The sequence below is a fragment of the Excalfactoria chinensis genome, chromosome 18 (genome assembly GCF_039878825.1).
Source record: "Excalfactoria chinensis isolate bCotChi1 chromosome 18, bCotChi1.hap2, whole genome shotgun sequence".
Taxonomy (NCBI): Eukaryota; Metazoa; Chordata; class Aves; order Galliformes; family Phasianidae; genus Excalfactoria; species Excalfactoria chinensis.
The window spans coordinates 4,126,847-4,153,698 of NC_092842.1; the positions used below are offsets into that span (position 1 = coordinate 4,126,847).

At 44.9% G+C, this 26,852-nt stretch overlaps 2 protein-coding genes across 2 annotated transcripts; one reads left to right on the forward strand and one right to left on the reverse strand.

Moving 5' to 3' along the window:
• DOLK (dolichol kinase) lies at positions 1-1,809 on the reverse strand. The gene has a single exon (XM_072352794.1). The coding sequence runs from the start codon at positions 1,728-1,730 to the stop codon at positions 159-161; it is 1,572 nt and encodes a 523-aa protein (XP_072208895.1). The 5' UTR covers positions 1,731-1,809; the 3' UTR covers positions 1-158.
• A 719-nt stretch (positions 1,810-2,528) lies between these two features.
• On the forward strand, positions 2,529-26,776 carry NUP188 (nucleoporin 188). Its single transcript, XM_072352904.1, has 44 exons — positions 2,529-2,584; positions 3,715-3,769; positions 4,346-4,419; positions 4,990-5,074; positions 5,698-5,778; positions 6,250-6,294; positions 6,815-6,907; positions 7,048-7,167; positions 7,588-7,799; positions 8,519-8,633; positions 8,971-9,171; positions 9,887-9,976; positions 10,506-10,571; positions 11,101-11,220; positions 11,367-11,493; positions 11,609-11,764; positions 12,073-12,199; positions 12,643-12,730; positions 12,813-12,889; positions 13,053-13,167; positions 13,483-13,603; positions 13,836-13,902; positions 14,328-14,456; positions 15,382-15,515; positions 15,845-15,951; positions 16,163-16,369; positions 16,814-16,983; positions 17,265-17,334; positions 17,963-18,030; positions 18,620-18,815; positions 19,306-19,383; positions 19,723-19,808; positions 20,230-20,375; positions 21,184-21,365; positions 21,706-21,906; positions 22,569-22,661; positions 22,850-23,008; positions 23,542-23,679; positions 23,856-23,930; positions 24,610-24,819; positions 24,918-25,049; positions 25,171-25,241; positions 25,568-25,697; positions 25,922-26,776. Exons 1-44 carry the CDS (start codon positions 2,559-2,561, stop codon positions 26,090-26,092), a joined length of 5,214 nt encoding a protein of 1,737 aa, XP_072209005.1. The 5' UTR covers positions 2,529-2,558; the 3' UTR covers positions 26,093-26,776.
• The last annotated feature ends 76 nt before the right edge of the window (positions 26,777-26,852 follow it).

Consider the following 26,852-nt stretch of genomic DNA (forward strand, 5'->3'; position numbering starts at 1 on the left):
GAAACAAAACTTTTATTTTTAAATAGAATCCTTTCTCATTTGTTTTTAAACAAAAGAAAAAACAGTGTTTGGATCATCTTTCATCTGTGATTGATGTGCATATATTCTGTTGCTGCTTGTCTCTAGAAATGGAGAAACCACTATTCTTGGAAGTGCTTCTAAACCATAAACATGATCTGGAGGTAGAGAGGTAACAGCAAATTATCAATTTGGGTTGTATAAGCTTCCAGAAGAGAAACTAAGCTCACAGACACCAGAATCCAGGCATAGCTGGAGTTCAGGTTCACGTTGCTGTCAAAGATCAGAATAAGAGCCACAGCAATGATCTGAGCAAAAATTGCTGTCATTGTCCCTTCAAAGGTCTTCTTTGTGCCCGGCCATTTGATTTCCCCCATGGTACTGCCGAAAACAGAGGCCATGGTGTCTCCTACCCCTACCGCAAGCACCCCAGCATAGGGCACCAATGCTCCTGCCCCAGACAAAGCACCTTTAGGGGCACAAGATCTGGGGAACAACCACACTGGGAGGGACATGCCAAGAAGAAGGTAAATGTGAGTCAAGATTAGAGGCCCACTGTCTCTTTCATCCAAGAAGAGAGACAGCAAATACCGAAGAGTTTGGCCAAACGGTTTGATCCTGAAGTACCGAATATACTCTAAGAATATGAACACTGCCAGACACAGGACTGCAGCAACATGGAGAAGCTGGAGGTCATAAATTAGTCCAGGAACGTAAGTCGCTACAACAATGAAATGGAAATACTTCCTGGTTATGGTTGAGGCCTGGTGTTTTTTAGATTCAGACGATCTCTTGGCATTCTGGTAGAAAACTATGCCGCACGCTGAAGCAGCCAAAAAAGTCCAATATACAAGAAGGTAAACCCTCGTCTGTGTCTGAAACAAAAACTGGAGCAGCCAAAACAAAGGGTTCCTCCGGATCAGTCGGTAAAGCCAAGGCATGATGACCCCTAAGCCTAGCACTGCTGTCATCATGTGGAAAAACATGGAGGAGATCCACGTACCCGAATCCATGAAAATGAAGAGAACAGTGAAAAAAAGCCCAAGAATAATAACTCCAATAACTGCCACCAGAAGGAAGAAGTCTATGGGTTCACCTCTGCCCTCGATTACATTCAGTGAGCGTTTAATGAGCTGATTGAGAACAAAACTTATACCTCCGAGAACTAGCAATGCTTCTCCAGGAGTAAAACATCGAGGCAGCAGGTAAAGCAAGATCATACTGAGGTAGACAAAAATGAGCAGCACTTCTAGGACCTCTATCACTTCTGAAACAGTCAAAGAGTGCTTCATGGTATAGATAATTATACTGCCAGCAACACCAGTGAGTATGCAAGTGTTGGTGGGCACAGGTTTTGTGATGCCGACAGCAATTACAGACAAAAATAGAGCAACCAACATGCCAGTGGAAGCTACAACTATGCCAAAGCGTTCAAAGTACACGATACCGGCGGCCTTGCACCTCTCCTTCATTGCTATCCCCAGCAAGGGGATGACCATGCTGGCAGGCAGGAGCCCACTGTTCGCTGTGGTGCGGAACTGGAACACAGCCCCCCCCTGCTGCAGCAGACGGTCCCATTTGAACTGGACATAGAAAGCCTGGATGGCGAGAGCTACAGCACACCAGGAGTAGCGGTCCCACACCACTGAGTGCACACACAGAACGATGCTGAAGACGATCAGGGATTCCACCAGCACTGGTTTGTTTAACATGGTTCCAGTCCAACGTGGCTTTGGCTTTCGAGATCTTTCTTATGGGTCCTGATCTCCTCAGCAGTTGCCCACTAGAAGGAATTCTAGTGCTACTAGAAGGAATTTCATGCTACTGTGATTCCTATTGAAAACAAACAGACAAACATCATCAGAGATAAGAAGGGATCAGCCCAAACCATTATCCCTATTGGAGAATCCAAGCTGCGCTGACAGAAGCCAACTGCTCGATACACGGGTATTCAGTATTGCAACAGAAATACTTCGAATTACGTCTTTGACATGAAATATGAAGCAAGCAGCCACAGCCATTCCCAGATGGCTTCACACAGCAGCAAGCTGCCAGCTGGGCTACGGGACAAGGAGCAATTTCACCACCTGCGATGCAGATCTTCTGTTCCAGCTTGCCAAGGCTGCTGACGTGCAGGTTTGCAACACGAGGTATTGCGCTGCTGCGTTACTTTCTGCTGCCTGCCGGGTAACCCTGCCGGTGCCCAAGGAAGGGGCAGGACGGACGGGAAGGGGCTCCTCCGCGGAGAGCGCGTTGCTAGGCAGGCTATCGGCTACGGGCTTTAAGCTCACGCACGGCAGATTGCGGTTAGATACTAGAAAGAAACCGTTCAACCAAGAGGCCGCGGCCCTCCCCATTGCCGCCCGCTCCCCGCGGCGCTCACCTACCTGGCAGGACGCCGCCATCTTGGCGCTGTCGCCGGTCACATGACCCAACGCAACGGGGAAGGGGAGGGGGAGCGGAGGCGGAGCGGCCGCACCACGTGACGCCGGCGGGTCGCGGCGCTCGGCGCCGCGGGTCACGTGAGAGGGGCAGCGAAGATGGCGGCGGGCGGGCTGTGCGCGAGGTGCGGGATGCGGCGGCGGTTGCTGCGGCGGGGACGGAGAGCGGGGGGGGGGGCGGGTCGCCGTTCCTCGTTGTGCGCGCGCTTCCGCCGCTGGGGAAGGGCGAGGAGCCCGGCGGAGGGGAGGGTTGTGGTGGGGGGGGGGCACGGGAGAGTTAACGGCCGCGGGGCCCGCGCCGCTCCGACCCCGCCTCCCGCTCGGCCTGGGCCCGCCCCGTCCCTCGGCTGAGGGGCCCTGAGGGATCCGCCGCTCCGTGTGTCTCCTGCGCGATGCCGCCGGCCCGGCTGCCGCCTCGGTTCGTGGGGAGCAGCGCGGTGTAGCTGAGGGAATCCCCCCTTTGGCCGCCTCAGCAGGCGGGGCTGCGCTCCGTGGGCTCCTCCCGCAACTCGGGCCGGCCGTGCCCGCAAGGCGGCTCTGTTAAAGCAAAGCTCGCACCCCCAGCGGGGCCAAGAACTGCGCTATTCCCTATGGCTGCAGCAAGAAAGCTTTCCTTCCGTTGCTCTCCCTCTGCAGGGGGTACAGCTCCCACACAGGGCAGTGCTCCTATTGAGTTTGGAAGTAGAAAGAAACTGGTTGATGGATGTATTGGAAGTAGCAGCTTCCATAAGCCATTTTAATGGCACCATGTGTCGGGCCCTACAGGAGATTCGCTTCTTTGTGGGTTATTTTAATGATGCCAATCTGAAGATACGTTATTGGGTGTTCTTTAAAGAGTGAGGGGAGTTGTGGTGTTTTCACTCCTGATTTGTATTGCGTTGCTGACAGATGGTCAGTTTTAAGCTTGCTGAGCTGCTCTTCTTGGCACCCGTGCTTCTGCAGAGCTGTTGTAGGGAGTCTCATCTTTGCAGGTGCATTTGCCAGGGTGAGGGGTTGATTTGTAGCACCTTGCAGCATGGGTTGGCTTTCCTACTGGTCTCTCAGGAAGCAGGAAGAAACAAGAAGCTCAGGTGCATGTTCTGAAGAGCTGAGGCTAGCGGGACTTCCCTTTGAAAACGTTGTGTTTCTTCTCTTCACCTGGTTTTGTATTCCTCTTTGAATGGAGATGGAAAATGTTAATAATAATTGCTCTAAGTAGAAGCCTGAAATGGCATTTGTGATTAGAACAGTCTCCACGTTTTCCCTTTGTTTACAGGAGCAGCAGAGAATTGTGGACAATTCTCCTGGGCAGATCAGCTTTAAGAGAACCAGTAAGTCCATGTCTTGATAAGCCTGTTCACCTGTCACTTAATGGACTCTATGGCCAAATCCATCATTTACACATCTGTTTGAATACTAGTTTTGCTGCTTTTTCCTTGTCCTCAGTGTAACTTTTGTTGCTCTTTCACCGTTCTTCCACTCCTCACTTAGAGCTGCTTCAGCAACTGGAAGGGACAATGTGAAAAGGTGGTTCCCTTTCTGGAGTGGACAGAAGTGCTGCTTGCTAGACTGACTGGTCTGGGGTATATGTGAGTGGTACAACCTGCTTCTGGATTTTCTGGGATGGAGTCCCTGCATTCAGGAATGTGCCCAGAGGATGGAAACGCAAACGTATCAGAACCTAGACCAGCACCTTCTCTTTCTTCTCCTTTCCTAATGCTAGGCAAAGCAGCGAGCTTTCTCTTACAATACTCACCTTGAATCAGTCTGAATCATGGATGCTGTTATTTGCTTTGTGTTGTACCTGTCTGTGTGATGGTGGAATTTCTTTGCTTTACTTAAACAAATCTGCTACTGGACTGGAGATGTTGAGGAATCTGCTCAGTAGTATTTGGTTCTTTTTTTAGGCACAGATTGCATCAGAACTGAACAAGCACTGGCAGAGATTGTTAGAAGGGCTTTCATACTACAAGCCTCCAAGGTACAATAATTGCCTGATTGTAGAAATTAACGTCTAAAATGGAATCTAATAATAAGTAGAGGGGCATAGTGAATATTTCTCTGTATTTTCTGTAAATATATATATATTTTGTGGAAAGGAGCAACAATGTGAAGTGCTTAATCCAGACTATTCTAGGGAATAAAATACAGGCCAGAAAGAAATAACAGTAGCTTCTGCTGTCATTACCAATGTTGGAAAGATCTTAACCCATCCTTACTTCTGCCCTACTGTGGTGCCCAAGTGCAAGCATGCACTCTGCAGCAAATTGGCTTCTCTTGACACTCATGTCAGAAAGATAACTGGATTCATTCACTGAAAAGGATAGAGTGAATATAGCCTGTGTTTATTATACTGATAAAGTAGTGAACAGTGTCGAGTATTGTCTGGTAGGAAAATTGCTGCTTGTTGTTATATGACATATTGAAAGGCCGCTGAGAGCAAACAAGTGTTCAGTTTAAGCTGGTAGAATTGAGAACTTGGGAATTAAGCCTCTCGAGTTTGTTCCTTGGGGTTGCTGTGTTTTTAATGATGGCTGGTTTTGTTCTTTAGTACAACTTCAGCAGAGAAGATAAAGGCTGACAAGGATGTAGCTGCTCCACTAAAAGAGCTGGGCCTGAGGATCAGCAAGTTTTTGGTGAGTGAAGGTGCTTTTCTGATGATTATTCTTATCCATGTGTTTTCTTCGTGCTGAGGAGGGGCAAAGTTAAGTTTCTTTCAGTTCAAAGTAGTCTAAAGGAGGTTACAGCTACCCATAGGGGCTCTACATCAAAATTTCCTGAAGTTGTTAGTGACTCTATACATTGATTTACTTTTCCTGGTTTACATCCCCTCCTGCTTTTCAGAAGTGCTCTTCTTTGGTTTCAGGCTCTTTCAAGATATCTGAAATTGCTCAGCTGAAAACCAGTGTCCCTTAAGGTATCTGCCACAGTTGAAAATGCTGCTCACCTGCAAGGTTCCATTCCTTGTGATTCCCCTTTGGGAGTGAGGGTTAGGTGACCAGTGGCAGTACCTTTCTTTAAATGACCGTGGTGCTCCTCTGCTGAGGTTTTAACTGGCTGCACCTGCACCTAAGTGACATAAAAGCTTGTGTATTTTGCTTTCAGTGGCAGTGCTGATTGAAACAAGCATCATCCTGAAAAGCAAAAGTTTGCTATTATTATTTATTCTGAAGAGAAATTCAGCCTGAAAGATTTGGAGAGAATCTTTCATGAATTCCGTTACCTTCTGTTCATTTCAGAACATCTGTCTTTTTTCCAGGGTCTGGATGAAGAGCAGAGCGTGCAGTTATTACAGTGTTATCTTCAGGAAGATTACAGAGGAACGCGGGACTCCCTGAAGGTCCTTAGCTCCCATTTATTTCCTGTTCACTGTACACCTGTCCACAATACCAGTAATCTGTTGATGAACATGATCATATGCGACCCCACATTCTGAATTGGAAAAGACCGTAGTTTGTGTTCTCTAAACTTGCAGTGGCCAGTTACCACTGTACAGAAATGGGACAGCAGAAATTCAGTTCTAACTTTCTGGTCCTCTTCCTGCTTGAATCTGCAAAGATTTGGCTCATCTCTGTCTCAGGAACACAGGAAACCTACAGATGTGTGAATGAGAGTGTGTGGAGATGAAGAACAAACATTTGCAAATAAGTATTTAGGTTTTGTCATTTTGGAAACTGTCTATCCAAAAGAAATGGAAAGAAAAAAATGTCTCATTTCTTTCAGTTGTGGAGTGTTTGTTGTTTGTTTTTGATGGGACTTGTCAGTAGGTATTTCTGCGGTAGGTAATCATTTTGTTATGCTTTGCTTACAGACAGTTCTTCAGGATGAAAGGCAGAGTCAGGCTCTGATGTTGAAGGTTAGTCATTTCAGTTTATATTTTCTGTTGAAAAGATCTGAGAACTGACACTTTGTATTCAGAAAGCCTCAGGATGATGGCAGTTTTAGGATTCATGTTGGGGAGTTCAGCTCACAGGCGAATGCTTCCACATATTCCAAAGCGTGTGGGTTTGTATGTTTCTGTCTGAAGGGACAGCTCTGGAAGGGAGGCTGATCGTCACACCTGGCAGAGATTACTAAAGATTAAGAATGGAAGATTGTTTCTTATTTTTGCCTTTCTTTTCCAGGTTTCATTGAATAGTATAATAACAGACATCCCAACAACTTGTTTTATTGAATTCTGTTAAGTAAATTAAATTTTGGTGTTTTTTTTATTTTATTCTTAATTTTTTTAGATAATTTAAAATTGCTTAGTTGAAATTCCATCTGTAGCCGTGTTTGAGCACTATATATTCTGGTGCTGAAGGCGTTGGAAGAGGAAAGTGAATGGGAGTTGAATGCAGTACCAAACTGATGCTGGTGCTGTTATGTATTCACAGCTTGCTGACTATTACTACGAAGAGAGGATCTGCATTCTGCGCTGTGTCCTCCATCTGCTCACTTATTTCCAGGATGAGAGGCACCCTTATACAGTGAGTACAGGAACCTTTTTCTGGATGTCACTGAAATAAGCTAAATATGTAAGCCTTGTAGTAATTATCCACTTACGACTACAAAAACCACACAAGATTGTATATGGAAGTTCATTGATTTATTTGTTTGCTTGTTTAAGGCACAGTACTTCCAGTGTATTGAGAAGCTGGACAAGGAACTCGTTCCTAATTACCGTAAACAGTTTGAAGAACTGTACAAAGCAGAAGCTCCTACATGGGAAACACATGGAAATCTCATGGTATTTTTTTTTCCATGCTCTTCTGTATAACTTACCAAATATGTCTGTCTAACTTAGAAAGTCTTTCCTTATGCACAGCATGTTGAAATGTCTGCATGCAGATGTAGCCTATAAGATGGTTCTCTTGAAGAACCTAACCTGTTTTCTCTTTAATCGAGCACACTTTTGCTCAGAACCAAAGCAGGCTCTTTGAAAAACATTCTTCCATGTAAGAAATCTGTTGGTAACACTCAGCTGTAACAAATAGATTAATGTAGCTCTTTATAGTCTCTCTGTGTCAGTACCCATGCAGTGGCTTTTGTTATTAACGCAAACCACCAACTATGCAAGCATTGAAAGAGCTCAGCCCCTCTTGTTTTCTGATTGCTTTGTCTGATCTCTGAGCTTTGATGCATGATGGTGGGACTTCTCCTTGTGCAGACAGAGCGTCAGGTTTCCCGTTGGTTTGTGCAATGCCTCCGTGAGCAGTCCATGCTCCTGGAAGTCATCTTCCTCTACTATGCGTACTTTGAAATGGCACCTGATGAGCTTCTGGCATTTGCGAAGTTGTTCAAGGAGCAGGGATTTGGCACTAGACAAACCAACAGGCATTTGGTGGATGAGAGCATGGATCACCTGGTAGATCGTATTGGGTAAGTAACACGTATATCTGCGGAGTGGGTACAGAACAGTGCACTTGTTTTCCTCAGTAATAGGAAAAAAAAGAAAAAAGTGCTTATATTTCTTCTCTCTCTTAAAATCACCACTTTAAAATCACCACTCTGAAAATGAAGCTGAACTAATTATGATGAAGGCAGAATGTCTTTTCTGATGGCATTGGACATTGGTGGCAAAATGAAGATGCGATTGCAAAGCAGAGGGGCATCCAGATGCCAGCTTTAATTGTCTGTAGTAAGAACAGCAATGAAGACACAGTGCCATTTACTTTTAGCTTGTCTAGTTATAAAGTGAAACTGCACCTTCACAGTTCCGTAGTGTGAACTGAATTGCCTTAGTACAAGCTGTGGGTCTGCTTATACAAGTGTTGATGATGTCTTAGTTTTGCTGTATGGTATCATAGCTTAGGCTGCGTCCTGAAGGAATGAAGAGTCTTTTGTTTGTTTGTTCAGTGGTAGTTTTGAGCATTTTAATCTGTTCTATGCTTGGCGTTTCAAGACAAAATTTGAATTACCTGCTGCTAATTTACGTGATTTCTTATTTCTTCAGCAGCTGAACCAATGCAAACTGAATGTTGTTCTTTGATAGTTTGTCATTATTTTTATATTAGAAACCAACCGAACAAAAACATCAGCTGAATTCTGATAGAAAGTATCTCACCTAGTTGATTTTTTTTCCTCTTTCCTGCTTGCAGCTACTTTAGTGCTCTTATTCTGGTGGAAGGCATGGAAATTGACTCCCTCCATGAGCGAGCTTTGGATGACAGAACAGAGGAGCACAAGTTAGCCAATAATTCACATATCCACCAGGTAAAGTGCAGGCAGGGTAACCCCATGTTCAGCCTGACAGAGTAACTTACTCTGGTTATTCAAGCAGTGCTGTTAAAAGATTATGTATAAAAGGTTCTGACTCTTATGTTTGCTGGCCAGATAGAAGAGCTAGCATCCATGAAACTTGATGGGACAAATAAGAAGGAAATTAATTCTTCTCCCACTTATTTACTTGATTATCTTGGGCCTTTCTTTAAAGAAAGGCGTGTGCAAAGAGTTAGGCAATGTGAGCTTTAAAAATCCCATCAGCAATATGCTTACTGAGTATTTTCTGCTTCCGTGGGATCTCAGTTGTGTTTCTCTTATCTCCATGCAGGAAATGGACAATCAGCTGTTGCAGTTAGGGGATGTCTCACATCACGCTCCGGTGCTTTTGGCTTGGGCTCTGCTCCGTCATACCATAAATCCTGAGGAGTCAACCAATGTTATCAGGAGATTGGGCAGCACTGCTATTCAGCTCAACGTGTTTCAGTACCTGACAAAGCTTCTGAAATCACTTAGCAGTGGGGGCAAGAATGTGAGTTTGTTAGTATCATACGTAAGCTCTTGAAGGCCTTTAACTACTAGTGTTGTGAAGATGTGGTGGGAAGTGGATGATGCTGAATCAAACTGATTGCAAAGTAAAGCTGATTTGAACCATAGCATGTAATAAACATGTTTTATCATCTCATATTCTTTCAATGAAGAGCAGAAATCAAACTGGTACTAAACAGATTTTTATGCCTAAAGAATGAAAAAACCCACAACTGAATAAAAACAAACAAAAAACCTTCTGTAGGTAGGAGTCTTGTACCTCATTGGATCAGAACAGGCCGATCTAACCACATTTGTTGATTTGCCTCCATGGGTGTACTTGCTGCTGTAAATCTTGAGTACTAGCTGATTTAATTCTGCACTGTTCTTCAGATATGGTTTCGTTAAGCAATACAGCGTGTGAGAGCAATCACCTTGGTGGGCAGAAACCAATGAAAGCAAATCTGATTTCTCTGAACACTGAATGGTTCTTTTTTGGTGTTTTGATTGTGTTTCTCATGATATTAGTAGTAGCAGTGACTGATTTCTCAGTTCAGTTAAACTTTTCGTGTTATGTGTGGTTTAGCGAGGATACATGACAGAGGTGTTACTCAGTTACTCGGAGGTTTGTGGTTTGTAAAGGAGACTAAATGCTGTTACACTACGTTCTATAGCTCGTAAACTTTCTTTTAATGCTCTTATGTATTCCTTCTTTGCAGTGTACTGCCAGCACAGCTTGTATGTGCATTTATGGGCTTCTTTCCTTTGTCTTGACATCACTGGAATTGCATACATTGGGCAATCAGCAAGTAAGCATCCATTGCTCATTGCATCTGTTAGCTAATTTGAAATAACCCATTACAACTGATACTAATTACTTCTGTCAGGTTGTAATCTTGCATTTCAAATAGCAAAATTTGTGTTATAGGTAGATTAGAAAGTGTGGCTTACACTATGCATGTTTAGTAAACACTGTTGCAGACTGGCTGAATAACAGTGAAATACAGAATATCTTGAAGTCCTGTGGATTTCAAGCCACTTGTCAATGTTTTATTTCCACAGCAATGGAAGTAACACATGTTCAGTTTTTAAGTTTGAGGGGACATGATGCAGTCCTTTGTAAATGTAGTGGATGTGTTTGTCCTGGCCAGGCCATTCCTTGATAAGAAGCATAGCTTTAGATTGGTTTTGTGGGGGGTGTTTCCTTCTCTTTTGACTAGAAGTAGCATCTTAGCTGGTAGGCATAGAAACTTAAATTTTAGGAATGTGACAAAATTTGTCTCTGATGAGAGTTCTCTGTGTAAAGTAACGTTTTATTTCTCTTCTCTTCCTCTGAAGGATATAATTGATGCAGCATGTGAAGTTCTGGCAGCTTCCAGCATTCCTCAGCTCTTCTGGAAGACAGTGAGTGTGCTGGCAATTTCTTTGACCTGCCTTGCTTATAACCAAACCCTGATAAAAAGATTCCCTTTTAGGAAAGGAACAGACTGATAGTATTTAGTTAGCTAGTTGCTAGGAGGCCCTGAGAAGCCAGCGTTCATTTGTATCTATCTTATATTTACGTTTGCCCTTTCCTGCCTTTTAGGTCCATCCCTGGCTTTCCTCTTGAAGGATACTGGAACAAGTTTTAATATAGGTGATAGTTTAAAATAGGGCTGGGATTGCAAGGACTGAACTAACTGCTGGCAAAAGCATCCTGCTTATTTTTTTGTTGTTACAGAATTAGGATGATGCGTAATGCATTAGTCTTACTTCCTGCCTTATACTTGCACACTGCCTCATGCTTTACTCTGTGCAAGGACTGGAGTGGTACTTTTGTGCATGATTAATGTCCAGTGTACGACTTTGAAAGGAGCTGTATCCTTATGCTGTGCTGAGGCTATCTTAGCATTTCTTTTTAGCAATAAGACATTTGTTTTGTTTCTATCACCAGGAGCCGACTGCAGGTCTGGGTATTATCCTGGACAGTGTATGTGGGATGTTCCCCCACCTTCTTACTCCTCTCCTTCAGCTGCTCCAGGCTCTTGTGTCAGATAAATCTACTGCAAAGAAGGTACAAGATCTCTCTTGGTGTTTGGGAGATTATTTCAAGATAGGGGTAGCATACTCTGTGGTAATGCATGCTAATGACATGGTTGATTAATTTTTAAGAGGGTCTGTCTCTTTGGCTGTGTTTTTTTAAGCTCTCTTTCTGTGCAGGTGTACAGTTTCCTGGATAAAATGTCCTTCTATATTGAACTCTACAAGCATAAACCTCCTGATGTGATCTCTCATGAAGATGGCACCCTGTGGCGAAGGCAGGCTCCAAAGCTCCTCTATCCTCTGGGTAAGGAAATTGCATTTCATCTTTGCTTATTCAAGTGATTTGTGGAATTTAGTTCTTTACCTGTCTTCTAACTCGTGGGGAGACTTATGGATTTACTTGCTTCTTCACTCTTTAGGACTAGGTCAGACAAATTTGCGGATACCTCAAGGAACAGTGGGCCAAGTGATGCTGGATGATCGAGCTTATTTAGTACGATGGGAGTATTCCTACAGCAGCTGGACATTGTTTACCTGTGAGATTGAAATGCTGCTCCATGTTGTATCCACAGCAGGTGAGAGAGGCAAGGAGTATAAGAGAGAATAAAGTAATTGATTGTTATCAACTTTACGTTAATAGTAGGATTGAGCAGCCCCAAGTACTACTGAAAGAGCTTGGAATACTCACCCAAAACCTGGTTTGTTTTTGTTATTGTTGTTGGTTTTGGTTTGGGGTTTTAGTTATGGTAATCCACTGCAAAAGACTGAGAGCATATAATGAGATGAGCCTGGGGATATTCTGGAAGATGATAATGCATTGTTTTAAGTTTGATAACTGCTGATGCATAATGTTTGCGTTCTAATACTAGTTTTCTTTACCTAGATGTGATTCAGCATTGTCAGAGGGTCAAGCCAATCATTGATTTAGTTCATAAAGTCATCAGCACAGATGTATCCATAGCAGATTGCCTTCTGCCAATCACATCACGAATCTACATGCTGCTGCAGAGGTGAGTCACTGATCAGCACGGAGTCACTAACAGCAGGGGTACCTGAGAATGTGTAATGAGCTGAAACAGTGGTTGCTTACCCATTTTACCAAAAGATTTGAAAGAAGTGCATTTCCATGGTTGAACTTCCCAAGGCTGATGTTCAGTAAGGACTGTTCTGGCTACAGAATGCTTTTTCTTGGACGTTGTTGCACATATTAACTTTCCCTCCAGTCATCTGCTGGTTAATCACTATTCACTGTGACAGCCTGTCGTCTGATGAGCCTTGCTTTGTGCAGTAAATTGATCTGATTCAAGGGAGATGGAGAGTTGGCAAGGCTGGGCTGACAGTGTGGACTCTGGTGTCTGTGCTGGAGTGTAGGTTTGATGCTTTGGATTAAAACAACAGCATATAGGCTAGATCACAGATGGCAGTACATTTTATGCATATTTGTCTTTCCCAGGCTGACAACTGTAATCTCTCCCCCTATGGATGTTATTGCTTCTTGTGTCAATTGTTTGACTGTACTAGCTGTGCGGATGCCAGCCAAGGTGAGGACATTCTTGGTTTTCTAAGTTTGAAAACTGGTACATGGGCATGTGAGTGATAATATCTCTACTTGTTCTCATGCAGGTTTGGACTGACCTTCACCATACGGGCTTCTTACCATTTGTTGCCAATCCAGTGTCCAGTATGAATCACATGGTTAGGTATTGGTGCGGTTTTTTTTCTGCCTGAGTTGTTCATAATTTGCCATAAGACCTTTCTGCCTGTTTGAAATCTAAGGTTTATGGAACCTGTGCATCTCTGGCATTTCTCACTCATGTCGAAGTTGTATTATTTGTACACTGAATCCTCTTGCTTGTTTCACAGTGCAGAGGGAATGAATGCTGGGGGCTATGGAAACCTGCTGATGAGCATAGAGCAGCCTCAAGGCGAGTACAGAGTGACCATCTCCTTCCTGAACCTCATCACAACTCTGGTCCGGGTGAGTGCTTCTAGAGTGGTCGTTATGTGAAGTCAGCTGAGAAAGTGAAATGCAGCAGTGCCTGACATGGTCTGTGCAATGTGTCTCTGAGTAATCAGTCATTGGTCAGCACTCCTTATGTGCTGCTGCTTTGTGCTTTCTCTGCTTCTTTCAAAGCTCTGATCTGATCTACAAGATAATAGAAATTGTTTGTAGATCTACGTCACCATCTTCATTGGTTTTCTCACATTTAAAGACCCACAGCTGATCTTCCTACGAAAGATTTGATGTCCATTAAACCTGAAGAGGAAAAAATAACATTTCTGTTTCTTCTAGGGACAACTTGGTAGCACCCAGAGCCAAGGGCTTGTGCCTTGTATTGTGTTTGTCCTGAAGGAGATGTTACCAAATTACCACAAATGGCGGTACAACTCTCATGGAGTGAGAGAGAAAATTGGTAAGGACATGGAGGGGGTTGGCAGGTGAGGTTGAAAAGGATCACCGGTCTTGGGGAGAACACATAAGCTTTTCCCATTTTTTAATCAGATCTTTTTTTCTGGCAGCCATTTAGGATTTGCTTTGTGCATCATCTGCTGGTATTGGTTGATGCTGAGATTTGGTTGAAAATATTAGGGGCTAGGTAACTTGTCTTCCTGAAAACTGAGCAGTCCTTTTCATCTGTGTTTCAGGATGTCTCATTCTACAATTGATTCATGCAATACTGAATTTATGCCCTGAAATGGATCCTCGCAGTAGGTAAGATGGATGCTGGATGTCAGGTCTGGGGTAGCCTGGCTTACAGTGCAGGACTCTGTTGCTGTCTTTTTGTTTCAGTTTTTGAATGAAAGTTACCTGCAGTTACCTGGCCTGCTTATGTAGTGCTGGTTTCAGTGGTTTCCTGCATTACTGAGAATAGGAAGGGTAGAAAAAGAGACAAAGCAAAGCATGTTGGTTTTTAGAATATCTGATACAGAAGGGGAAAAAAGCATATGTGTTCCATGGGGCAGACCCACTTTCCTATTTGATATATCCACTCTGAAGGAAGTAGAAGGTAGAATGAGGTGAGGGTTAGTGGACATGTGGAAATGCTAACATTACTTTGTGGCCTTTTAGTAAGTGCTGGTGGGGGGGAAAAGTATAATGAGTGATCTTAATGATGATGTGGTGTTTGTGTCCCACAGCAATGCCCCCAGCCTTCAATCCTTGTGCATCTTCAGCCTGGCCAACACTGAAGCAGGGCAAGCTGTCATTAACATCATGGGGATTGGTGTGCACACTATTGACATGGTAATGGCCTCCCAGTCTAGTAGGTGAGTCAAGTGCTTCATCTCTGTGGTGCGAGGAGGAAAACAACATGGCAATATTTGAAATGTAGCTTTGACATAATTGCACTTACCTGGGGATCTGTGGCAGCCTGCCTTGTAAATTCTAGGGGAGCAAGCCTTCTTTGTTACGGATCCATATGTAATTCTTGCTGTACACTCTGCTTCATGCTATTGCTTTAGTTATCTACTTTGCTTAGTGTTAATGACACGTGTGGTGTGTAAGCGGGTGCTCCGGTGCTTTAAGTTTGCTAGCAGTTACTTCTTAAAAATAATGTGTTCACATGAAATTAATTTCCAAGACTGAATGGAGTGAATTGGAAGCAAGAGGATTATAGCCAAAGATAGAGTTTTCCTTGACACGTAGCCAGCCAAACTTGCCAGGAGGTTGTTTTTGAGAAAGCCCTTTGTTTCCTTTAGAACATCTGGAAGGGAATCCAGACTTATTAAAGAAACAGCCAATAGCTGTGAAAGTGCTTTTTGGCTTTCATGTCTCTCCAGAATGTTTATCCCGTAAGGAAAGCCTTAAGAAAATGCTGGATTTAGAGCCAGTTTAGTCTCATCATGGATGTGTTGTAGTTTCTTTAAGGTTGGCTCTTGCAAATGTTTCTCCCTGTCTTAATGCATTTCAAACCCTTCTCCTAAAGAGGGGGAGAGAAGTGACAATAGGCTGTCAGACTATTTTCCTTTTTTGTTTGATGCTGAGAATTCAGGGCTGAGTAGACAATCTACATTGTGGCTGTGTGGGGGTTTGTGTTTCAGCAGCTGTTAGGTGGTGATGTGACAGTCGGAGTGAAAATGTGTTATAACCTCTGACTGACAGAGTGCAGAATTTCATCTTTGAGTGTTGTGCAGATAATAAACGTCAGTTGTCAACGCAGTAACTTACTTTGCTTTCTTTTTCAAAACACAGTGATGAGTCACAAGGCCAAGGCCAGCTGCTGATACAAACTGTGAAGCTGGCATTCTCAGTCACCAATAATGTCATACGATTGAAACCCCCCTCTAGCGTGGTATCTCCACTAGAACAGGCACTTACTCAGCATGGTATGTATTCCTCCATGGGGACAGCCTGGGAAGCTGTGGTTTTTTGTTACTTAGAAATAGTCAGCGTGTGTCTCATTATAGACAATATGTCAGTTATTGAAATGTCCAAAATGTGCTTTCTAGTGATAGGTGAAGGCTAATTCTCCCTCCTTTAAGGCATTCTAGTGGGTGGTAACCCTGTTTGTGGGGGAGGGGTTGGAACTGGGTGGTCTTTAAGGTCCCATCGTGCTTCATTTTTTTGGAAGACTTACCTTCTGACCTCCTGCTATGGAAGTCATTATTTGTGAAATAGCTGCTCTTATCTTTGATTTTGATTGTGGTCCTTTCAGGTGCTCATGGAAACAATCTTATTGCGGTCTTGGCTAAATACATCTACCACAAGCATGACCCTGCGCTTCCACGCCTGGCCATCCAGCTGCTCAAACGACTGGCTACGGTAGGATGAGGCTCCCACAAGAGCTTTGCTTTTCTCTTTCTGACTGATTCCACCACTGAAATTCTTTCAAAACAGTTTCTTCAGGCTTGTTTGTATCAGGGAGGTTAATGCAAGTCGCCTGAAGGCAGTGTGGACTGAAAGCTCTTTGTATTAGAGAAGAGGCATTCTGTAGCATTTGGTTATCCTGGCTTCTGTTTCTTTCCTTTTACAGGTTGCTCCCATGTCTGTTTATGCCTGTCTTGGTAGTGATGCTGCTGCCATCCGCGACGCCTTCCTCACCCGCCTGCAGAGCAAGATCGAGGACATGCGCATTAAGGTCATGATACTGGAATTCCTCACAGTGGCGGTGGAGACACAGCCTGGGCTCATCGAGCTCTTCCTGAACTTGGAAGTGAAGGATGGCAGTGATGGCTCAAAGGTAGAATGGCTGACGTTTGCCTGGAGATTCACTGCTCTTTTATTGTAACATCCCTGTGTCTTATGGCATGGATCTCTAGAGTCTAATAGGTTTTATGTGCAACTCTGTGTGCCTGATGTAAAGGTGAATGCAGAACATGTTTGCAGTGAATGCTTGTGCTGTGGTCTCAGCTTCACTAAGGAGCTCTCCTTAGTTTTCATAAGAACCTCTTTACTGAGTCAGAGCAAAAAGGCCCCAATTCAAGAAGATCTCCAACTGCAAAGCAGTAGTGAAAAAGGTACTGTGAAAAACTGATACTATCTGTTATACAGTGTATTCCTACTGCATCATGTACTCAAGATTTTTACTTTTCTGTTCAAGAGGAATTGAGGGCATTCTGCTGTAATACACATCTCTGCAGTGGTTTGGTGGAGGCATAACCTCTCTCGTTTCCTTTTGCTTTAGGAGTTCAGTCTGGGGGAGTGGAGTTGCCTCCAAGTAGTCTTAGAGCTGATAGACTCCAAACAACAGGAGAGGTACTGGTGTCCTCCCCTCCTGCACCGTGCTGCCATCGCCTTCCTGCACGCCTTGTGGCAGGACCGCCGAGACAGCGCCATGCTGGTTCTGAGGACAAAGTGAGTGGTTTTTCTCCTACAGTGTGTTCTGCTGCCTGTATCCCATAACGCCTTTTCTTTGGTCTGTTGAGGGACAATTTCGTCCTAGATTTTGTGCATCCTCGTGAGGGGTGTGCTGTGTGTGTGTGTGTTTTGAACTTGATCTGTGCTGTCCCTTGGGAAAGAGGATGAAAAGCCAAAGTGTGCGTGTTCAGAGGCAAATAGATGTGGAATTTGGAATGGCCAAAATGCTGCTAGGCACAAGGGAGATGGCTGATACTACTTCTGTATCCATCTTTTAGGCCAAAGTTTTGGGAAAATTTGACTAATCCACTGTTTGGGACTCTTCCTCCGCCTTCAGAGACGTCAGAGGTGAGTTACATCAAGGCAAAATGGAGGCAGCTTTGTACTTCTTGGATGGGTCTCTAAGTGTATGTGACTGTGCTTTCAGCTTTCTGAAAAGCAGTGTGACTGACTGGTCTCAGTGGAGGCAGGAGCTGAAGCATATATTTGTGCTCTTTGCAGAGAATGGCTGTACAGCAGTGGACTGACTTCAGAAATTCTCTGCTCTTTTTTCACGTGTGAAATCAAAATAGATGTTATCTGGCATCTGTGTTTGCGTTCTCTGGAAGATGTGCTGTATGTAGTGCACCCGTACTGTGTAAGCTGTCTGACTCCTCGTGTTTAGGCACAGCTCAGGCTGGCTGGAGTCATGGAGAAATCAGAGAGGTTTTTTGCATTCTTCCTTTCTGTGGGTGTTCTCCCCTTCATTATGGATGTCCTGTGCCTTCACTCAGTTTGACTGCCACTTTGAATCCAGTATTCCCTCCTTATCATCACCAGTCAACTGTCAAATGACATAACTGTTGCTATCGTGGGAGAAACAAGTCTGCCAAACCAGATTATCAGTCACTGCGAGCGGGTGGGTAAGGTTAAATTAGAGTTCCACTCACTCTGAGGAGCAAGAGGCTCAAATTTTGCTTTCATCTTGTCTTTGTAGCTCAGTGTCTTGGATACCTGTGCCTTAATCATGAAAATCATCTGCTTGGAGATCTACTATGTTGTCAAGTGAGTCTTTGGCAGTCTCTCCTTCATCCCTCTACTAAAGTCTGAACTCTGTGTCCTAGTTCTGATAGACAGGCTTTCAGCAAGTAAATACACGTAATCCTGTGAAAACTTTGTAAGATCACTTTATGCAATTGGTGACTGCAAGAAATTCACGTGTATGTTTGTGATCTGTTTCTGTAGCCCGTAGGTGAGAATGCTGGTATTTCCTTGTACCCTGTTATCAGAATATAATGTAGTTAATGGAAGAAATGGTGAACTAAGTGAAGTGCGTGGTGATTGCTGAATAACATGTCAGTCGTTTTCTCAGGCTGAGTTTGGTTTTTTGAACATAACTGCTTTGATATAATGAATAGTCAGGATTAACTAAAATCTCCATTCAAAAACAACGAAACAAATTGTAGATTTTCTTCAGGGTTCATCTTTTCTCCTTCAGTGTGATGCAAAAAGTGGGATTCCCTGCACAGGTCTAATCTGTGGAATACCCTTCACTTGCAAGCTGTGCCCTTGGCTTTCCTACCTGAGTCTCAGAAGGAGTGTATTCTCTGACCAAAGAATAAATGAAGATATCTTCTCCTCCTTATTTGGTCAGGGGCTCCCTGGATCAGTCCCTGAAAGACACGCTGAAGAATTTCTCCACCAAAAAGCGCTTTGCTTATTGGTCAGAATATGTGAAATCGCTGGCATATTATGTGGCAGAGACAGAGGGCAGCAGCTGTGCCTCCATGACAGAATATCAGATGCTCATCTCAGCCTGGCGGATGCTGCTCATTATATCTACTAGCCATGTAAGAGCTGCCCTTGTGGGTTTTTTCTCTTATCTCTCGTGATAATCTGATACTAACACTTTGAATAATGCAGTGTCAGCTTCTCAGGGTTCAGCTACATCATAGTGAAAATCCATTGTTTATTTCCTTGCAGTTATTATCTATCTGCACTCAGAACATGAGTTGGCACATGCATGGTGTAGGCTTAGGGTAGTTAGTGTTTCATCTGTCTGAGCGTGGGGGTGTGGTATACAATTTTTATAGCAATTGAAGTAATTTTATGGACCTGAAGAGATTTTGCTTGGTGTAGTGAATGGCCCAGCAGGGAAATCAGCCATTGCCAACTTGGTTAACTGCTCATATACTTCAGTGATCTCTGCAAAACTGCATCGTTCAGCAGATACAAAATTAGGTGAATTCTTTAAGGAGCAGAACAGCAGGTCGATGTTAGAGAGGAAAAATGGTGCATCTTCTGTTGTATTTGATTGAGCTTTGCTTTTGTGGCTCATAGGCGGATATAATGCATCTCACTGATCCTGCAGATCATCAGCAATTGTTTCTGGATGTGCTAAATGGGACCAAGGCTTTGGTAGGTGCAAATTCCTCTAAGTTCTTGAATTTCCCAATTGCTCATCACGTGTACTGTAAGGAGCTCTATTTCTGCAGCTGCTCCCCATTGTAGGTTTTTATCTTTCAGATCCTGTAAATTTGGGCTGAATCAAAGTCTTTTTCTTGAGCTTTGTACACATCTGTGCTTAATGTGTCATTTTAGATCCAACTGGGTGACCCTGCAGAGGGCTCTGGTTCCCCTGGTGCTGCCAGCTGCTGAAAAACCATTTGCTGGTGGTGCTTGTGCTGAGCAGTCTTCTTGCACTGTACCTATTGAATTGACTGTTACACCTGTAACTCTTGTGATGTTTCTTCTTAGCTTCTGGTTCCCATGTCGGTATCTTGTCTGCAGCTGGGCTCTATGCTGTGTACTCTTCTTCTCATCCTGCTGAAGCAGTGGAAGAGGTAGGTATTATTTTGTGTGGGTATTTACTGATCACTGCTAAACATAAAACTTAGGAGAGTGTGTTTGAGTGTTTTGCTCTAGTGATTTTTCCCTCAGTGATCTGGGGAGGAACCTGATGCCTTATAATGAAGTTTCCTTTTGAGATGGCAAATATCTGTATTTTCTTGCTGAAAGATGTTATAGCGATACATACATGGTTTCACTTTCTGCTTTCTGGTGAAAAGTGTATGACAAAAGGCTTCTGTGATAGCAAGCCCTGCATTTGTACTGTGCTGTGGCCTGTCTTTAGTGAACTGAGGTAGTGACTTGTCCAGGTCTCATTGGAAGAACCTAAACCAATGATACACGCAGCTCAATTGAGCCAGTGTATTTACTGAGGGATCTTGTCTGATCTGAAGAGCTCTTCCTTTTTGTTGTCAGCGAGTTGGGTTCTGTGGATAAAATCATAAACTCCTTGACGCAGATTCTGGAGGGAGTTCTGCAGGCAGATCAGCAGATGATGGAGAAAACCAAAGCCAAAGTGTTCTCAGCTCTTATCACTGTGCTGCAGATGAAGGAGATGAAAGGTGAGGTTCTGTATGTACCAACATCAAGAGCAGTGCTGCCATGGCTGAATACACGATTAACACTACCACGTTTCCAGCATAAAGATGTGCATGGCGTCAGCTGTAGTGCAAGATGTAGAATGTTATTTTGTTACTTCGGTCCTTTGTGGGTCTGTTTACACTGTAGTAGCACTTAATACAGTGGAACCTGGGCAGTATTTTTCTGTGCAACTGATATAAAGGCACTGTGGTGTTGAGGAGTGTCTCAGTTTACTTGATCCAATGCAGTTCCTGTCCCACTGCAGTGCCTGCAAGCCCACGTTGTCCAGAAAATAAACAAAGTGGAGAATTATTACAGTTTTTTAACATTTGCATTTGGTGCTGAATTTGAATTTGCAGTCATGGCAGTAAAAGGTGGTGCAGTTTGTTGTGATGGTTTTCACGAGAGCGTGGTGTTTATACAGCAGCTCATGGACAGCAGGCTGCATCCATGGACTGGGGCCAGCAATCTGGAGAAATGGATAGGCAGTGCTGTTGGGAGCAGCTACAGAATGGTCAGTCTGTGGCAATGCTTGCTTTCTGCTTTGAAATGTAATCAGCTGATCATGACTTCTTGGGAAAATTACGTTTGATGATTCAGATGGTGATCTTAGAAATTATGATATTCTTCTGGCCTTGTTCATCTGACTTTGTTACAATTCCTCACGTTCTGTCTTTTGGGTTCTGCAATAAAAGCAGTAATAATAACTCCAAGGAATGTATCCCAGTGATATTACTGGTTGGACCTAAGTCGGTGTGCTAACTGTTATCTGTTCCATGTGTGTGGCAGTGAATGAGATCCCTCAGTACTCCCAGCTGGTGCTGAGTGTGTGTGAAACGCTCCAGGATGAGGTCGTTGCACTCTTGGATCAGACTCGACACAGCCTGACCTTGGGGGATGCCACAGATGACAAGGACAGCATGGAAACAGATGATGCCTCCCGTGTTAAACACAAGGACCAGCGAGATGGGGTAAAGGGACAAAAAGATCTGTGTGTGCTGGGGACCCCATTTGCTGCCTGCTGCCTCCATAGGAAGCTTTGGCAGTTCTTATATGGGAATTGCTCCGTGGTATTTTGGCGTATGTCAGCCTGGGAAATTGGCTGTTGCTGTCTGTCCTTCAGATCTGTCCTAAGAAACTTAGTCACAATTTATATGAGAGCCCGGAAGTACACAGAGTATAATGTGAGGGACACCAGCCACCTTAATTTATGATTCTGAGGATGGCTGAACTTCGGATCATCACATGAAATGCTTTCAAGATTTCTTTCTTGGTCTACATGTTAAGCGTGTACCCTGTTCTCCCCTCCAGGTTTGTGTTTTGGGTCTGCATCTGGCAAAAGAGCTCTGTGAAGTTGATGATGATGGAGACTACTGGCTGCAGATTACTAGGAAAGTCCCTGTGCTTCCTACCATCTTTACTGCTTTGGAGATCAGCCTGAGAGTTAAACAAAACCTTCACTTCACAGAGGCCTCGTTACATCTCCTGCTGACTTTAGCAAGGACGCAACAGGTGAGAGATGCAGAGAAAAGAAAGCATACAGCTATACATTTTAATAGGCTCCGCGTATCTCATTACTGCGCCTGTGATGCAGCTGCACAGTGGTGTGTAGATAAAGGGCTTGTTAGAAGCTGGCAAGCAGTAGGTTCTGTCTTTATGCCTCCCTGTTTTGCCTGCTTCTTCTTTTTGATGGGATGTCTCAGCTGGAAGATCTGAGGCAGCCAGAGCAGACCTTTAATTTAGAACAGGCACTTTCACTGAATATATTCTGCAATGCAGATTATCCAGCCTATTTAAAACAGTATTAAGTGTTGGAACCTGGTTTCTCATTACTTGAGGTAAAGCGTTACTTATCTATTACAAATGCAACTTAGTGTAGGGCTTTAAGTGCAATGAAGGCCGTTCCAAAGCTAGCTCTTCTCAAAGATCAGGTGTTTACCAAAGCAGGTGACATGGAAATGGAATTGACAGTACAGCTGTGCAGGTTACATTTTATTGCAAGAACAGCATAGCTTTTCTTGTTGCTAGTTTTTAGCAGTATGTGTGACAGAGCTTCTCTGAAAGGGTGGTGACAGTGCAAGGGACAGAAATAGGTAATGCAGGGGGAGCCTCTTCAGTCTTAGACCAGGGAGAAGCCTGCAGATTTTAATGGTAGTTTGTTCTGTGCCTTGTAGGGAGCAGCAGCAGTGGCTGGGGCTGGTGTCACACAGAGTGTCTGCCTGCCCCTCCTGAGCGTGTACCAGCTCAGCACTAATGGAGCCATTCAGGTGGGTGCTGCTTCCTTTTGAGTAGCAATGTGCCAGGAGAGCTCGCTGTGCCCTGCCTTGCAGGCTGTGACTGAACAGGAGCCCTTTGGGTTGGGGGACAGCAATCTCCTTTGGGACCTGGAGACTTGAAAACGATGTGAAGGGTTTGTGGTGTGTGCCACAAGTCGTTTGTTTCTGTATCTGGGCAGACATCTGCTTCATCTCGGAAGTCTCAGGATGCTCCTTCTTGGCCTGGGGTCTATCGCCTCTCCATGTCACTGATGGAGCGCCTTCTCAAGACACTCCGATACAACTTTTTGACAGAAGCATTGGACTTTGTTGGTGTCCATCAAGAAAGGATTCTTCAGGTATGTCACGTTGCAGCAACACTGGAAATGGGTCAGTGACTGTAGAAGCATTAAAAAGACGCAGCTGCTGTCTCAGAAAGGTTTATAGTAGAAATCATTCAGAAGTGGGAGAAGGCAGAACGCCCACAAGCCATGAAGTCAGGCAGGGATGGTTGTTAGGTTAGTTGTTAGAGCTGGGCGGTCAGTTGTCTTTTGTCCCATTCTCTCTTGGGGTTATAACATTGCTACAGGTGTGTAATACACCAACTCAGCACAGCAGAGTTCTGTTTGCATGTAGGTGCTGAATGACCTGTTCACAGGCTCCTTAGACAAGTAGCTGTCTCCTCATACAGCAGCACAGCTTATGAAATGCATTGACCTCTGACTAAGAATGTGAAATGCTCTGAGTCTCTGCCCCATGTGCCGCACAACTACTTCCATGAATGCATTGTTTGCCCTTAAGGGCAGACCTCTGCTTTTTTTGTTCTTCTAGAGAAGAGTGGACTTCATGCTTTGGTTCTCAATGTCCTGATTTACTTCTCTCTGCTTTCCAGTGCCTCAATGCAGTACGGACGGTACAGAGCTTGGCTTGTCTGGAGGAGGCTGATCACACTGTTGGCTTCATTCTCCAGCTCTCAAATTTCACAAAGGAGTGGCATTTCCACCTGCCACAGCTTATGAGGGACATGCAGGTAGGAGTCGGGATACTGCCGTAGTAACACTTAGTGTTGGAATGCAGGGAGTTGGATGTGGTGAGAGAAAGTGGCGCTACATTTCTTACTGCTCTTTATGCTCTTTATGTCACACTTTTCTGCCTGGATGGGCTTTGATTTTTGAAGAGATTTCTCCCTCGCCTTCTTTATTTCAGGTGAATCTGTGTTACCTGTGTCAGGCCTGTACCTCCCTCCTGCACAGCCGCAAAATGCTCCAGCACTACCTGCAGGTGAGGATGGGGACCCTAAGGCTGAAAGTTGGGGGCATTGTGTGCTGATGCTCCGTGCTGAAAGGCAAATGCTATTCAGTATCTGGGCTCTGTTCCCAGCGATGATTACCAGCAATCATCAATAGCCAGGATTTGCATCTTTCTGCAGCAAAAACGTGTTCAGATAGTAATTGAGACTGAAAGCTCTGAACTGTGAAAGGTCAGACCTTGAGAAACAGCAGCCTGTGCTTGAGTGGTGCCATTATCATTTTAGAGCTGCCTACAAAGCATCATGGGAGCTGCATTGCTGTAGTGCTCTCTAGGGCCATTAAGACACCACTGACCTGGTGTCCTTAATCTGGTTTAATTTGTTTAAGAGATACAGCTCTTGTTCTTGGAGAATCCTCTGCTGAACATGAGGTAGAGATCATGCATTGCTGCTGATTTCAGCATTGCTGAGGCTTGTTGTGTTGAGTAGAAGTTCCTTTTCTGGAATGTGAAATCCAAAGAGCCCCTGCAGCTGCTTCCCCAGTACGCAGAGCCTCCCCTGCTGTGCACTAAGCGTAGGTTCTCACACTTCTGGCAGGTGACAGAGTTTGCGTACCTTATTTCCTCCTTTTTGCTTGTAGCAGTTATCCCTGAAAGCATCACCTTTACTGCACAACACTCATGAATGTATCTAACACACTTTTCTCTGCAGACAAAAAATGGCGACTCCCTCCCATCAAGTGTGACTCCACGAGTGCAGCGTAATCCCCAAGCCTCCTCCAAACACCCCAACCCCGAGTCAGAGGCAGCAGAGCAGAAGGCGCTGCTTATGGTGCAGTACAGCCTCTTGAAAATCCTCAGCAAGTCTCTTGCTGCGCTGCGCCACTTCACCCCTGATGTCTGCCAGATACTCCTCGATCAGGTCAGAGATGTCACACCCTGGGCAGGGAGGTTTCTGTCATCCCAAGTGACGTTCTGGGTCCTCAGAGGTCACACAGTCCTCTTTCCTTTTCTCCACAGTCACTGGACCTCGCTGAGTACAACGTGCTCTTTGTCTTGAGCTTCACCACACCAGCCTTTGATTCGGATGTGGCACCTTCCTTTGGGACCCTCCTTGCCACAGTCAACGTGGCCCTCAACATGCTGGGAGAGGTACTACCATCTGTGTTTGGGAAGGCACAGCTCTTGCAGTAACCTCAGAGAACTCCTTTGATTAACGTTCTGAAGAGTAGCTGCTGTATGCGCTGTGTCCAATAGCTGTGTTTCTTTTCAGTTGGATAAGAAGAAGGAGCCTTTTCCTCAGGCTGCAGGGCTGAATATGCAAGAGGGAACCAAAACCCTCAAGTAAGTTTCTAGATCTTTTATTTAGTTGTGGCCAAGGGGCAGAACCCAGCGCTGCTCAGGTCAGAACTGAGGTTTATAGGCATTAGGGTAGCTTCAGAACTCCTCACTGTGAACAACAGGAGTTCAGCTGCCTGTTAGAAACTCTCCAAATCATGCATGGCAAGTGGGACTTCCTGCTCTATAGACCGTAGCTTTTGTTGTCGCTGCCTGAGCCCAGTCTGAGCAGCAGCAGTGCTCCCCACTCAGTACTCTAGGTGAAATCTTTCCAAGGCTGTGATCTGAAACTGGGATATTTGGCTCCTGCTGATCTACGTTTCTTTGCACAGGTCTCTGCTCATGTTTACAATGGAAAACTGTTTCTACCTGCTCATCTCCCAGGCTGTTCGGTACTTGAGAGACCCAGCTGTGCATCCCCGCGATAAGCAGCGGATGAAGCAGGAGCTCAGCTCTGAGCTGGTAAGCAGCTCGTACCATTCTCTCTCCCTCTTCATTCTAAGTGTGTTCTGTGGGAAAAGGTCCCACGTCTACCCGGTACAGCACATTCCCCTGCATGAGTGAACAGCCCTTGGTACGTGGGCTGTGCAAGCTGATGTTTGTTCCTGTGCCACCAGCACCTTGTTTTGGGAGGGAGGTGGATGTACGCTTGGAAGAAACTAACTCATCGTATCTTCTCATTGCAGAGTACGCTGCTTTCCAGCTTGTCTCGTTATTTCCGCCGTGGAGGTCCCTCCTCACCTGCCAGTGGGGTTCTTCCCTCTCCCCAGGGGAAGTCTGCCTCCAAACTGGGCCCTGAGGGACAGGAGCCTTTGTTTCAGCTCGTGCAGGCCTTCGTCCGGCACGTGCAGAGATAGATGCTGTTCTGCCACAGCCTCCCTTTCCAGGACTCGCACCAGAATGATTCTTGTCCACCACAGACAGCATCACCCTTGGCAGAGCTTGTAACAAGGACTGGGGCGGGGAGGGAGGCCTGGCCTGGGCAGCGTTGGATACCGAGCTGTAACATCAGCAGCACGATCCTGTTAGCTCTTGCAGTGCAGTGAATGTAAGGAGAGCTGCGACGGGCTCCTCATTGACCAGCACAGCCTGCCTGCTCCATCTGCTAGAGCATCCTGGCAAGGTACAAGTGCTGAACAGTCAGAACCTTTATTTTTATAGCTTGTACCTCAGCTGGGGAAGCTCTGGCTGGTGGAGGGAGAGGACGGACTCTCCTCTGGGCATTAAGTGTGCTCTTAACACAAGGTGCAGTCTGCCTCTCCCTCCCAGTCAGAGTCCAGTTAAGGCACAACGTAGGGATCAGCCAGCAATTCAGAGACCATCTTTCTACTCCTATTTTTGTACTGAGTGGTTCAAGGCAAGGTGGTGTATGTGTGCTCACACGTGTGCCTCCTCTCCACCCTGCAGTCTGTGTGTTGTGTGTGTATCTGAAGAGCAAGGCCTCGCTCAAGGTTTTTAAGTCAAAATTCCATTGCTCCAGTCTTGCAATTTTTTTGTAACTGTGGCCTATTTATACTGATATTAAAACCTTTATAGACAGCAGCTGGGTTTGTGGCTTTGTATCCTGCAGCACCAGGTCCTGCGTCTTCTGTGTCAACTGAGCTGAGGTACTTTCTG

Coding starts and splice junctions, on each gene's coding strand:
- DOLK (XM_072352794.1), bottom strand. CDS start 1,730: ATGTTAAACAAACCAGTGCTGGTGGAATCCCTGATCGTCTTCAGCATC.
- NUP188 (XM_072352904.1), top strand. CDS start 2,559: ATGGCGGCGGGCGGGCTGTGCGCGAG. Junction 15,516..15,844: donor ACAGGCACTTACTCAGCATG/GTATGTATTCCT, acceptor TGGTCCTTTCAG/GTGCTCATGGAAACAATCTT. Junction 18,031..18,619: donor GAGATCTACTATGTTGTCAA/GTGAGTCTTTGG, acceptor TTATTTGGTCAG/GGGCTCCCTGGATCAGTCCC.